The 14254-nt window shown below is 39.2% G+C and overlaps 1 protein-coding gene across 1 annotated transcript in view; it reads right to left on the bottom strand.

Annotated features, from left to right (window-relative positions):
* Nucleotides 1-14254, bottom strand: part of COL4A3 (collagen type IV alpha 3 chain) — a 158411-nt gene that overhangs the window by 34767 nt on the left and 109390 nt on the right. The window contains exons 21-30 of the mRNA XM_055573649.1: nucleotides 12683-12847; nucleotides 11070-11162; nucleotides 10458-10553; nucleotides 8657-8727; nucleotides 7483-7665; nucleotides 5335-5503; nucleotides 2874-2966; nucleotides 1777-1878; nucleotides 798-895; nucleotides 75-225 (exon numbers count right to left, since the gene is read on the bottom strand). Coding sequence (XP_055429624.1) covers nucleotides 75-225; nucleotides 798-895; nucleotides 1777-1878; nucleotides 2874-2966; nucleotides 5335-5503; nucleotides 7483-7665; nucleotides 8657-8727; nucleotides 10458-10553; nucleotides 11070-11162; nucleotides 12683-12847 — 1221 coding nt within the window. The remainder of the gene's footprint in view (nucleotides 1-74; nucleotides 226-797; nucleotides 896-1776; nucleotides 1879-2873; nucleotides 2967-5334; nucleotides 5504-7482; nucleotides 7666-8656; nucleotides 8728-10457; nucleotides 10554-11069; nucleotides 11163-12682; nucleotides 12848-14254) is intronic.

The raw sequence follows: 14254 nt of genomic DNA, 5'->3' as shown, positions 1-14254 counted from the left end.
GCACTTACACACTCAAATGGCAGCATTGTAGCTGAGCTCACAGTGGAAAAAGGTAACCATACTTGCTATTGTACCTCGTGGTCCATCAAGACCCCCAGTTCCTGGAACTCCAGGGAGACCCGGAAGTCCAGGGAGTCCAATTTCTCCATTTTCCCCAGAGCTGCCTCTTTCTCCTGGCAAACCTGGCGCTCCGGGTTCTCCAGGCATGGCTAGTCCTGGCTCTCCCTAGAGCACAAAAATGATGTTAGTTTCACTGCATCATGCTTTCAAATCCTTACTGACTATAGACTGGTCTTTAGAGCTATTTACTTGAAAATAATATATCCAAGATGGAGGTTCTACATCCCTTTCTGCATAGTCACCACCATTCCATCCACTTCCCTTTTTCAACTCTAGTTGCTGACTTTTTAAATAAAATTGTGCTTACTAATTCTTCCTAGCCTCCACTTTTTAAGACTGTGGAATTTCCTACAAACAGTCTAGATATCTCTTTTGACAGTTTTTCTCATAGCTATCCATGTTTGTTTCTGAAGTTTTTCCATTTTAAGAACTCTGAATGCTTCTGAAAATTAAGGAAGAAATAGAGAGGCAACTTGGTATTCTTACACCTTCTATCTCCTTTCTAAAGGGGAGGAATAATTTAAAGAAACTTAAAAAAATCAGTATCTTCATTATCTACAAATATATTGATAATTTCTGCACGTAGAGCATCCCCGACTGGCAGGGGCATAAGAACTGGCCAACTGTAATTGCCCCTCTACTCCCCCATACTAGTCTAAATTTTAATTCTCCAAGACCTTGATTCCTGGGAGACCAGGCTTTCCAGGTAAGCCTGGCTTTCCCATTTCTCCAGGACAACCTGGTGATCCTTTGGCTCCTGGAAACCCTTGGTCTCCTAGAGAAAAAATAATACAAGTTATAAGTCTTATAAGAGCCTAAGCAGTAGCTCTCTCATCTTAAAGTGCTTTTGCAAGGCAAGTAGCCTTAAGTGTTTTCATGAAAGTCTGAAAAATGAGAAAGACAACTGCTAAATTAGCACTTTAAAAAAGTCAATTCCAAATTAGACTACATTGGTTCCCAGTTTAAAAAAATTACCTTCTGTATTTTCGTTGTTTAGAGCCACTAAATTCTGGCAATTCTAGTTTAAACCACTGATACTAATTGACAATTTGGCTGCCTTTTTAAAAAAAGTATATTTCACATACAGTGTACAGCCAAATGAACTTTTACATGGCTATCTGATGTGAGCACTGACTCATTGGAAAAGACCCTGATACTGGGAAAGATTGAGGGCAAGAGGAGATGGGGGCAAAAGAGGATGAGATGGTTGGAAGGCATCATCGACTCAATGGACATGAGTTTGAGCAAACTCTGGGAGATGGTGAAGGACAAAGAAGCCTGGCATGCTGCAGTCCACGGGGCTGAAAGAGTTGGACATGACTGAGTGACTAAACAACAACAAAAACGTACAGGTATCTATTAAGAAGAATAAATTCCTTACAATCCCACAATCAAAAAGAATCATTATTGCCATTTTGGTGAATTTCCTTCCAGTTTTTTTCTGTGTATTTTAAAAATATACAATTGAGATGAGATTGCATAAAATGTGAATTCTTCCTTTTTTGCTTAAAATTATTGTAAGATTTTTTTTCCCCATTTAAGACTAGTGGAAAACATCATTTTGAAGGATTTAATGGATATTTCCTACGCTATTCATTACATGTGTTTACATTTTATAAATATCCACAATGTGTTTAAAATTTTTTGAAAACTTACCCTTCGGTCCAGGAGGCCCAGGGAATCCAATTCCTGGAATTCCTGGTTCACCATCAGGCCCTGGGAGACCCAGGTCACATTCTCCTGTGGATCCAGGGATACCTTGAAAACACACAGACATCCATGTCAGCACCTTCCCTGTATCTTGCCATAAAACAAGATGTTTGTTTCTGCATCGTCCCAGACCTTTTTGGAAATTAAGAAATAATAAGCCCAACTTCCTACCCATTTCTATCTAATGAGCTTATCATTAAGAAGCACAAATAATTTTTCAAAATTTTATTGTTAATTGGAGGATAATTACTTTATAAATTGTGGTGGTTTCTGCCTTACACCAGCATGAATCAGCCATAGGTATACACATGTCTCCTTCCTCCTCTTGAATCTCCTCCCACCCCCCACCCATCTGACCCCTCTAGGTTGTCACAGCGCAGTGGCTTTGGTTCCCTGCATCATACAGCAATTTCCACTGGCTGTCTATTTTACATATGGTGATGTACATGTTTCAATGCTACTCTCTCAAATCATCCCACCTTCTCCTTTCCCCACTGTGTGCTCAAGTCTGACCTTTATGTCTGCGTCTCCTTTGCTGCCCTGCAAATAGGATCTTCAGTACCATTTTTCTGGATTCCATATATATGCATTCATATATGATATTGTCAATAATTTTGAAAATATAATTTAACTTCTAAAATGAATTATTTTTGATATCTTGAACTATATGCCCTCCCCCCACCATGAATGTAATGTTAAGTTTTAGATGATGTTGGCAAAGAAGTTAAACTTTCAAATGAAGAAGCTATGGGAACCACCAGTTCACATTGCTTGCTCCTCCACCAAAAATCCAGGAAGTCTGTTCTCTCCAATCCCTCTTAAGGAATTGTATCGATTCTCTTTTGGAATCAGAAGTACTAATGGGAATAGTCCAGATAACCTCAAAGGACAACAGCAAGTCTCCTGTCTGTTGGGTTGTCCCCTGTGACCTGAGCTCTTTATTGGAGCCAATGAATCTGTTTTCCTTCTAATGGGAGAGTTATAACCAGGAGAGTCAGGGTGCCATCTGTTCCCATGTACCACATGGCAAAGGGGATACTCACCAGGGGGACCCCGGGGACCAGCACGGCCTGGAGGCCCAGGGGGTCCTGGGAGCCCTGGGACTGGTGTTGAAACACCAGTTTCTCCCTCAGGACCTTAAGAAAATTTACAGCATAAGATTGGTTTGCATATTGAAGTTTTTATTTGTTCAGAAGGGAAAAACATAATTATAAGGGATTCATAAACATACCCAAAGGGATATAAAAAATAATCTCTGCTTCCATAGGCTTCAAACCTGGCTTAAAGATGACCAGCTCTCTTATTCAATTGAGAGACTCTTATTCAATTGACAAATTGAATAAGAAACTCTCTTATTCAATTGACAAATATTTATAAGCATCTGTTATTGCCTAAGCCTTGTTTTAGTTAATAGTCCAACATGCTGATGTATTAAAAGAGAACCTATTCTAAAAAAAATATTGATAATATGGAATTCAGCCTAACTGCTAGGGAATATTTATTGGGTGACTAGTTTTCACAGGAAGACAGTATAGTTTACTGAATAAAGCATGAAGTGAGGCTTGACAAGTTGAACTGGGCTTGAATCTTGGCCCTGCTCTTTGTGAGGTCTGTGAGCTTGGGCATGCTTTTTAATCTGAGTTCCTCACGTGTTGAAGAAATAATGACTGCCTCCCAGGTAAAGATTTGAGATAATGTTCTGACCAAAGTGCGTGTGTGTGCGCATGTTCAGTTGCTTCAGTTGTGTCTAACTTTTTACAACCCCAAGGACCATAGCCTGCCAGGTTCCTCTGTCCATGGGGAGTGGGTTGCCATGCCCTCCTCCAGGGGATCTTCCTAACCCAGGGATCAAACCTGGGTCTCCTGATTCTCATGCATTGCAAGCAGATTCTTTACTGCTGAGCCACTAGATAAGCCCTCTGAAAACAGTGGCCAATATTAAAACAATTTTTACTGATAAGAATCACCCATATATTCATTATTTATAGAAAAAATAAGTTTATAGTAATGTGGTGGGACAAATTTGGTGATAATATATTTTATGACAATGGAGTCCTTCCTTAAAATTCCCTTTGAAAGAACAGAGGAGGATTTGAAGATGAATTAGAAGACGGTAAACTTACTCATTAAAGGGACAGATGGTAAATAATTTAGACTTTATGGTCCAGATGTGTCTCTGTTGAAATAACTCTGCTTTCCTAGTGTGAGAATAGTGAGGAACAATCTGTGTGCCAATAAAACTTAATAGGAAATACAACTTTTAGTGTCTATTGTACTGCCTATAATTTTCACATGTCACAAAATATTACTCAAAAAAAATTTTCCAATAAATTGAAAATATAAAAACCACTCTTAGCTTGTAGACTATACATAAGTAGGCAGTGGGCTGGATTTAGACTGTGGTCTGCTATAGTGTGCCAACCTTTGGATTAGAGTATCAGCCTTAAAGTAAGGTGCAGAAAAAAATACTCATATAACTCATATAACCAGAAAATAAGCTTTACATATGTGTATGGACAGAAATGCATGCATGCAATTTATAATGTCCTGTTGACCCTTGAACAACATGGGTTTGAACTGCAAGGGCCCACTTATTGGCAGATTTTTTCAATAGTAAATATTAGAGTACTACATGACAGGCTAGGTTGAACTACACAGATAGGGAGGAGCTGCATACAGAAAACCTGACTCTAAGATATACTCATGTAGAGTTGGTGCCCCTAACTCCCATATAGTGTTGTTCGAGGAATGTATATATAAATGTATGCAAGTACTACAGGAGATACTGCATTCAAAATTTTATTCCTGGTGAGGAATGCTATAAAAAGATCTGGAGACCACTGGTATTGAATCACTAAAGTGATTTTAGAAGTAAAAAATTACCAATGCAGCATTACTTAACACTGTCAGTAACAGGAAATTCTCCTTTTCAGCCATGTTTTCCACCACAGGTGAACATGAGGATCCAGTCCCTCCTGAATACCACAGCTATGTTCAGTACACATAGATCCCAAAGTTAATGGCACTTCACGACTATTGTCAATACAACTTTTCTTCATTTGCCTTAGATATTTTGAAGTTTTATTAATAAACCATTTATGAGGTTATGGATCAAAAATAACAAATTGCAATAACATGAGTGGGCCCTGGGGCTAGGAAGCGGCTTCTCAAGGTCAATCTTACAGGTTTCTGCCTCCCCATTTTTTGTCATAACTGACTTCCACTCATCTCTTAGGATCTATTCATTCCATTTATCTATATCAGGAATGGATATAGACTATTCCTAGGAAATTTCAGCTGCGTTGCCCAGTAGCGTTGCTCAGTAACATTGTTTTCTACCACAGCCTCCATGTTCTTTCCCAGAGTCTACAAGTTGACACAGTCTTCTTATTAGAAGTAATTTTCTATATATTCATTAGTCTTGGGGGAGTTACATTCCCTCTAGCTCTAGGAACCATCAACCCACTCCACAGGAAAACAGGACTGGAAAGAAAACTAACCAACCGGCTTCTCCAGGTGGTCCAGGGGCTCCAGGAAGTCCTTGGGCTCCCTTTGGACCAGGCTCTCCCTGTGGTCCATAGTCTGATGGTCCAGCCGGTCCTATGGGTCCTGGGGACCCAGGGATACCAGGATCCCCTGGAAGACCTGGGTCCCCCTTCTCACCGCTCAGGGCCTGTATCAATAGGAATATGTTTGGATAGTGATTCATCCAGTATCTCCTTACACAATCTCACATGAATATGAATACCAGTTAGGTCATCATTGAGAAGATCCTGAATTAAAAGGCAGTTGTTATTGAAGGCATTGTTTCTAAAATAAGCACTGAATGATGTCTGTTGTTTCCTGCCTTTTGGGATCCAGCAACATGTCATTAACTCTCAAGTCCCACTTGAGATGTCCTACAATGGGATGCTATGCATGTAACAGCCCAGAAAACTCAGCTCAGATTGGCCAACGATGCAAATGGCATCAGAGTTGACATTCATGTTAATGTCACATTTCTAAAATAAACCCAGTACAACAAATCATCATTTGATTGGTTTTCACCAGGTATCATTACAGAGGAGATATTGAGTCTGTATTAATTTTTTCTTAAATCTTTTGTTGTTGTTGTTAATTTCATCATCTCTAGCTTTGAAAATGAGTCGTATCTTTTAAAGTTGAATTTGACAAAATAACCGAAGTTCCCCTTTATCCCCAAGTGAAAGTGAAAGTGTTAGTCACTCAGTCGTGTCTGAATCTTTGTGACCCCATGGACTGTAACCTGCCAGGCTCCTCTGTCCATGCGATTCTCCAGGCAGGAATAATGGAGTGGGAAACCATTCCCTTCCACAGGGGATCTTCCTGACCCAGGGATCAAACCCAGGTCTCCCACATTGCAGGCAGATTCTTTACCCTCTGTGCCACTTTCATTGTTCAATGTCCCTCTTTTATGATGGCAGGGTGTAAGACTCAAAACAGCTCCTTGATACTCCCTTACTTTCTGGGACATAATAAGAACTAATAAAAAAAAAATAGGGAGAGGAGCATCAAATAGGAGCATCATATGGACTGTATTGGGCTTCCCTGGTGGCTCAGATGATAAATAATCTGGCTGCAGTGCAGGAGACCCAGGTTTGATCCCCAGGAAGGGAAGATCCCTTGGAGAAGGGAACGCCAACTCACTCCAGTATTCTTGCCTGGAGAATTTCATGGACAGAGGAGCCTGGCAGGCTACAGTCTATGGGGTAGCAAAGAGTCAGACATGAATGAGTGACTATAACTTTCACTTTCATGGACTGTATTAATACTAGAACAAAAGAATTCTGTACTCCAGCCCTTTTTAAGCATAACTACCTCCTTGGAGGGACAGCTGGCAGTTTGCCAAAGATGAATCTGAAACATTGACACTGCTACCTGCTCTGGCCAAAGAGGGTTTTTTACACAAAAAGATGTAGGAAAGATTGCATATCATTTCTACATTTGGGGAGTCAATTCATATTCTCATATTAAAGGGTTTGTGAATGAGGCTTTAAATTGTTTCCAAGTTTCCCTGTTCAAGGTAGAACACTTTTGACCGGATAACACTGATAAGCCTTGGACACGCTGGGTAGCATGCCTGTGAAGCTCTCAGATGTATGTGATAAGTGGTCAGCCTCTGCCTCATTGACATTTAAAGATAAAAGTCAGTAAGAACTTCTCACTTGAACATGTGAGAGATTCTATACATGAAAAGACAGGATTTGTACAAGCTTAAATACTGTAAATGACAACACTTTAGATTTTTTTGACTACATTATTTTGTCCTTTTGGCATTTATTTTTACTTAAAAGAATGAAATGTCCCTAAAATACTGACTAAAATTTTCTGTTACTAATCGTTTTCTGAACTTCCCTATAAACTCATTTGACACAAATGTGGAATTATTACTTGTGTATGAGACAAGATCATTGTCAATGTGGAATTTTATTTGGGCTGAAAAATCATTGAGAAAAAAAGATATTGAGTGCTACATATTTATTTTGTCAAAATACTATAAATATTTGTTCTGGTTTGAGGGATGAACTGTGCTGAATGACCAATAATTTTTTGAAACGAGACCAGCTGATGTCTTAACTTTAGAGCCCTTCATTCAGAAGGAAGGTAATTTGGAAAAAGTTGCTGGGTACCAACCGGTTCTCCTTTAGGTCCTGGTAATCCTTTCACTCCCGGAGTTCCAGGAATGCCATCCAAGCCCTTTCTTCCAGGATGTCCTTGGAGTCCTGGATCCCCTGGGGCACCCACTTGTCCCTCTGGCCGAGGTGTTTCACCTTTTTCTCCTTTAAGTCCTGGCTGACCCTGAGCACCTGGGAATCCCTAGGGTAGTACAGAAATGTCTCCATTGCATTGGGTACAGTTGTTCTTATCAATCTTAAAAAAATGTCAGTAAGAACTTTTCAATTGTAATGAACATAAATTATTTTCCAGACACTTTCTTTGACCCACAAGTATGTCAAGGTTTTTGGCTTTATTTTTACTTCCAAAACTATAAGAAAATTCAGTTAGTATAATTCAATGCTATAATAATATAATTCTTATAATTCTATAAAACTTATAATAATATAAGTCTATAATAATATAATTCAATATGATGCCACCATTATCATAAGTCAGATTATGTTTGAATACTGGTAAATTTTAATATGTATCCATGGATAATTTGATTCAAATACATTTATCCAAATATTACTTTCTGGTTTTAAATTTTTAACAATTTTATTGAGGGATTTTCCTGGCCCAGGGATCAAACCCAAGTCTCCAACATTGCAGGCAGATTCTTTCACTGTCTCAGTCACCAGGGAAGCCCCAGAATATATATCCATGGATAATTTGATTTAAATGCTTTTATCCAAATATAACTTTCTGATTTTAATTTAACAATTATATTGACATATAATTTAAAGATCATAAAATGAATCATTTGTAAGACTACAACTCAATGCTTTTTAGTAAATTTACACATTGAGCTGCGATCGCCACAATCCAGTGTTGAAACATTTCTATTACCCCTCCAAATTCCCTCAGATCTACTTGCTGTCCATCCCTGTTCCCAATCTCAGCCTCAGGTAACCACTGATCTACTTTCTGTCTCTGATACCATTTGAAATGATGATAAATTCATGAATTCACTTATTCATTCACACATCATTCATTAATTCATTCAATCCAAAAGTATCAACTAAGTGCTTTACTATTAAGTAAGCCTCTTTCTGAGGCACCAAACTGACAACTTACATGGACAGCAACCATTATCTCCAGAGTGCTCCAAATTGAACCTAAATAAAGCTTCAAAACTATGAAATCTTACTGGAAATCCTGGAAGACCAGCACTTCCTGGGGACCCTGGGCTTCCTTTAATGCCAGCTGCCCCTGGTTCTCCTGCAAAGCAGTAAATTATTAAGCAGTCATTGAACACAAACTTGGAGTAGCCAGGGTAATGCAGTGTGTGAGGAAAATAGGGTGTTTTCTTCTGAAGAAAGAAAATTTCTATCTTAAAAAACACAGTGGAGGATGACAATGGGAGTTAAAAAACTGGAAAAAGAGTTAATGTTCAAAATAAGTACTCAAATTTTAGCTTCCTAAAATTCTTGTCTTTATAATTTTAAGGAATACATTAATTTTTTTCTAATGATAAAAGTAATGGATGTTCATGGTAAAAAAATTATACTGAAAGAAGAGAATAAGAATCATGCATAAATCTACCACCAGAAGATAATATTCACTAAAATTTTCATGTGTGTTACTCATAAATTTTATATCCATAAGTGCATAGGAGTTCATAATATACTTTTTTGGTGTCATACTATGCATATGTCAATAAATATGGATTTATAGCTTCACTTTAAATGGCTGTAGCTTATTGTGTGGGTGTGCGTGTGCACGTGTGTGTGTGTGTGTTTAGTTGCTCAGTTGTGTCCAACTCTTTGCGACCCCATGGACTGCAGCCCACCAGGCTCCTCTGTCCATGGGATTCTCCAGGCAAGAATACTGGAGTGGGTTGCCAGATCATTTATTCAGCAAACAGCTATTTTTAGACATTTATTTTAAGATTTTTTTTGACATGGACCATTTTTAAAGTCTTTATTGAATTTGTTACAATATTGTTTCTGTTTTATGTTTGGCTTCTTTGCCTGAGATACATGTGGGATCTTATCTCCTGGACCAGGGATCGAACTCACCCCCTAAATTGGAAGTCAAAGTCATAACCACTGGACCATGAGGGAAGTCTCTATTTTCAGACATTTGAATTGTTTTACTCAATTTTAGCTGTTGTAAGCAGTCCTATGATAAATACCCCATATTTGGTTCTGCAAACTTAACCAATAATTCCCTTTACAATAAATTCCTAAAAGTGTACCTCCAGGTCCAAAGAGGTAAAAACCTTTCTGAGGCTCTGGATATCTGTTGCTAAATTGCGTTTTGCTCTACAACTGTGTAGTTCCTCTGGGTATTTAAATATTTTGGTAAAGAGGATCCCTTTAGAGGGTCTTTTGGATGGATCTAAGGTCAGTTTATTAACAAATGTTTATTCATATTTTATTTCATGCAAGATTTGAGTCAGGAGAATTCTTTTATAGTAATTAAAACAGTTTTACCATTTATGCATCTTCTTTAAGCTATAGCTGTAGTTCCTCAAACATAAGGAAACCAAGGAAAATATAGCAATGCAACTAGTTGGGCAGCAGCAATGAGCTGCCCACCTGCATCTCAAGCCTTGGGTCAGAGATGACTCTGGGGATGTAGGAAAACTATGATAGCTTTCCTTTTGTTCCTTCTCGCCTCCTTTCCTTTTGGTTTTTCACCATTTTCCCCCAGAGACTTGGGTACCAAATAGAAGCTGCAGAAAAATACTTCCCCTGTTCTTTGCCCCATCCTTTCCACTCAGGCTTGTCTCAGGTAGTGAGCAACTAAAATGCAATAGAGGGAAGTGCCATGTTTTATGGGGTTTTTGGCTTTCTTTATGTTAACAGAGTGTGTTTTGAAGGTTTCCCTCAAAATTCACGTAGACCACATCCTGACATTGAGCAATCTGATGTCTTTTTTTTTTTCTGTCCAGTGAGCGGAACCTTCTGGTACTTGCAAAAACACTTGGGTATAAACTGTCCTACCTTGGAATCCTTTTTCGCCTTCTAAGCCTGGAAATCCAGGGGGGCCTGGAGACCCTGGGATACAAGGACACTGTGTACACAAGAGGCCTGGCTCCCCTGCAATGAGAACACACTTGGCGTCACTCAAAATCCCACTCACAAACCCGAGTCCTCAGAAAGGACTGAAAATTTCCAACCACATGATCATTTATTAGGTCTAAATTTTTTTAATGTAGTGAAAATTATGTATGCATTCATACATATCTAGGACATGTATATTCATAAAAAATAATTCATCTATTATATCTGCTTATTGTATCTGAGCTTTTTTTTTTTTGCATTATAGAAAGGAAATCCGAAGAGCCCAGTAACAAACATTTACTATCTCAGTTTTTCTCTCCTTGAGTGCAGGATAAAACTCACATGCTAGGAACAGCCAATGATTTATTGCACAGGTGCTAAATAAATGATTGATTTCCAGGGAAATAAATACTGTTAGGTAATCCTTTTGGAAAAGAAGCCATCTGTGACTGTCTGCTATTTGGGATCACTGTCTCTGGGAAGTATAAAATAAGTGATGATAAAGATGATGAGAATGACTCATTCTGATCGAACATCACCAACTGAACTAACCTTTGGGGCCACCGACTCCTGGGATACCTGGCGACCCTATATGGCCTGGAAGTCCACCGAATCCAGGTGGACCTTCGCGAAAAACAATACCACCTGCAAAGAGACAACACCAAAGCTAATTTTTTATTTAAGTATTTTTTTCAATTAGCAAGTGTTTTAGGAATGTCTTTATTTTATATGCATTTCCCCATCTCTGTTTTGCAAGTTGAGTCTTGTGAAGGTTATCTGCAACTGAAAAGACTGACCAGCCTTCCTTTCACATCACACACACGAATTTTTTTTTTTTTTAAATAAGGATGCAGTTCTATTGCAGGTGCCCCGGGTTCCAGATTCTGACTCGAACATTCCTAAGCTTCAAGAGTTATGCACATCAGGCTTGTCAGAAATAAAATGAGGACACAAAACCTACATTTGGAAAAAAAACCCAGAGGGCTAAGAGCCCTGACACATAGGGAAGCGTTTTAGTTTAGTTTTGCTTTGTTTTCCACATAGATTCACTCCTTAACAGATTTGTTCTTAGACATTATGTCTATTAGTAGGATAATTTCTTAGATGGTTGTTAGCCTAGAGGAAAGCTTTTATTTATTATTTATTTAGATGGTTCAGCTTATCAGATCTTAGTTCTCCTGACCAGGGATTGAATCTGGGCCACGGCAGTAAAAGTGTCAAGTCCTAACCACTAGACCACCAGGGGAACTCCTTTTATTTATTTTTTAATATTGTTCATATAACTAGGTACTTAACTGAATTTCTTTATTAAGTTTTCCAGATTATTTTCTTAATTTTTATGTTTTAATAATATTGTCTATAAATAATGATTCCTCCTTTCTTAAAAAGATCTCTGGAAGATTCTTAAGGCTAGTAGGAGGGCTGAGTATAAAACAAGACCTCCTAGGTACCTGCCAGGAAAGGCATTTTAAAATACATGGAGTGATCTGTATGTTCTTGAGGTTCTAGACTCCTATCAGCCAACACATTTTGTGAAGTGGCTCTGTCATAGGATGGGGAGAAAAGGACAACTTCATCAGAACCTCCAGGAACCATTTCACATCCTCTGGGCGGCAGCTCTGTGGTTTCTGACCCACTCTACTTGGCAGCATCTTGCCTCGGTTCACGTTGCTCACCTATAGTTTCCTGCTCTGGGGCTTTCCTGCTGATGCTAAGGCATGGGATGGCCTGGAAGCCATGGAAACAGAGTCTGGAAGTGTGTGAGTGTGTGGTGGTGGTAGGGTGTTAGTCCTATCCCTGGAGAAACTTTTGCCTCTCGGTCCCCAGGAAAAGTTTATCCTGAGACTAAGTTATACAGCTTCTTGGAAGATAGTCTCCAGGAACTGAACAAGACGTTACACTTGGCTTGGGCCAACATGATAACAGTCACTCCTTCTCTGCTCACTCCTCTGTCCCTGCCTCCCTCTCTGTCTTCAGGCTACTGCTGGGCTGATCTTGCCAAGCAGTCACGCTTTCACAGGCAGCTAATAAAATAAAACACCAGTGCAAAGATAACACCTAAGGTCCACACAGATGGCCAAGCTGTATGTAAGGCTTATTGCCCCGATGGGCACACCTCTGTCATTGGGCATCGCACACAGAAGGGCGCCATGAAGCATCTTTACCTGGTGGGCCTGGAGGTCCCGGGAACCCCATAGGACCTGGAGAACCAGGACAGCCGGGGGACCCCGGAGGCCCTGCTGCAGTCTTTCCTGGGGGCCCTTGCTCCCCTTTACTTCCTTTCACACCGGGTACTCCAGGGGCTCCTTGGAGGCCAGGCCTTGATGACCCTTGGAAAAAATAATCATGTATTGTATTTAAAAAGTTCCCCCTGCTTAACATATGCATTTCAATTGCAAAAGGGAGATAGTCTTATAAACGTTGTACAATCGAAAAGAATATAGAGCATATGAAACAAAGTGAATTTTCTTCTCTCCCTCACCTGGGACCTGGTTCAACCACCACAACACAGCAGAGCTCAGACCACTCCATTCCCACAAGGTAACTTATGTGCTTTATTACAAGGGAATGAAACAGAAGTTGGGATTCACTGCAGTCTCTTGATTCAAAAGGATTTCAGGAGAAATTACTCAATACATGCTAAATATTTTGCAATTTTTTTTTTTTTTAGAGACTAGAAGATGGCTATCTTTCAGTGTCTCAAATAAGAAAGAGAGAAAACTGTAATTGAACTTTTGTTGTTGTTGTTTAGTTGCTAAGTCATGTCCAACTCTTTTGCAACCCCATGGGCTATAGCACACCAGGCTCTCTGTCCATGGGATTTCCCAGGCAAGAATAATGGAGTGGGTTACCATTTCCTTCTCCAGGGGATCTTCCTGATCCAGGGATAGAACCCACATCTACTGCATTGGCAGGAGGATTCTTTACTACTGAGCTACCAAGGAAGCCCAATTGAAGTTTATTTCTGCCAATTGTCTTGTGCACTGTGTGCTAAGTAGCTTCAGTTGTGTCTGACTCTTTGCCATCCTATGGACAGTAGCCCACCAGCCTTGCTTATCTATGGAATTCTCCAGGTAAGAATAGTAGAGTGGGCTGCCACTTCCTGTTCCAGGGGATCTTCCTGACCCAGGGATCAAACCCACGTCTCCTGTGTCTCCTGCACTCCAGGCAGATTCTTTACCACTGAGACACCTGGGAAGGCTACTGGAAGGAGCTCTTTCTTAGTATTTGGTCGGACCTCTAAAATCTGCATTTGCATCATTTCACCTTCAAGAAATACCTGCTGTTAAGAGTTTGTTATATATTTTTCCATGTATATCCAAGTACACATAATATGTATACATTTTTTCTTTTCTTTTACAATAAAATCATAATGTACATATAGTCCTTCACTCTCTTTAATCTTAATTCATTTTCAAAATTATTTTTAAAATATACAGCATAGTATAGAGAAAAAATGAAATATAATCAATGCAAGGCTTTATCAAATCTTTGCTATTTTGTTCTTGTTTCCTTTTTACAAGATGGCCCATTACAGAATGACAGTTAAAACTGAGGCCACTGTGGTTAATCCTTAACTAACCATCCTTGACCCTATTCTTCTTCCTCTTTCAAGAGGCAACTACTCTAATGATTCATGAATATTTTTACACTTTACAGAATTGTGTATGTACCACAAACAATATATGTTAAAATATAAAAACTGTAATCTATGTATCCTTAGGCAACTTGTGATA

The sequence above is a fragment of the Bubalus kerabau genome, chromosome 3 (genome assembly GCF_029407905.1).
Source record: "Bubalus kerabau isolate K-KA32 ecotype Philippines breed swamp buffalo chromosome 3, PCC_UOA_SB_1v2, whole genome shotgun sequence".
Taxonomy (NCBI): Eukaryota; Metazoa; Chordata; class Mammalia; order Artiodactyla; family Bovidae; genus Bubalus; species Bubalus kerabau.
Note: the sequence above shows the minus strand (reverse complement) of the source record. Positions and strands in the feature narration are given on the sequence as shown.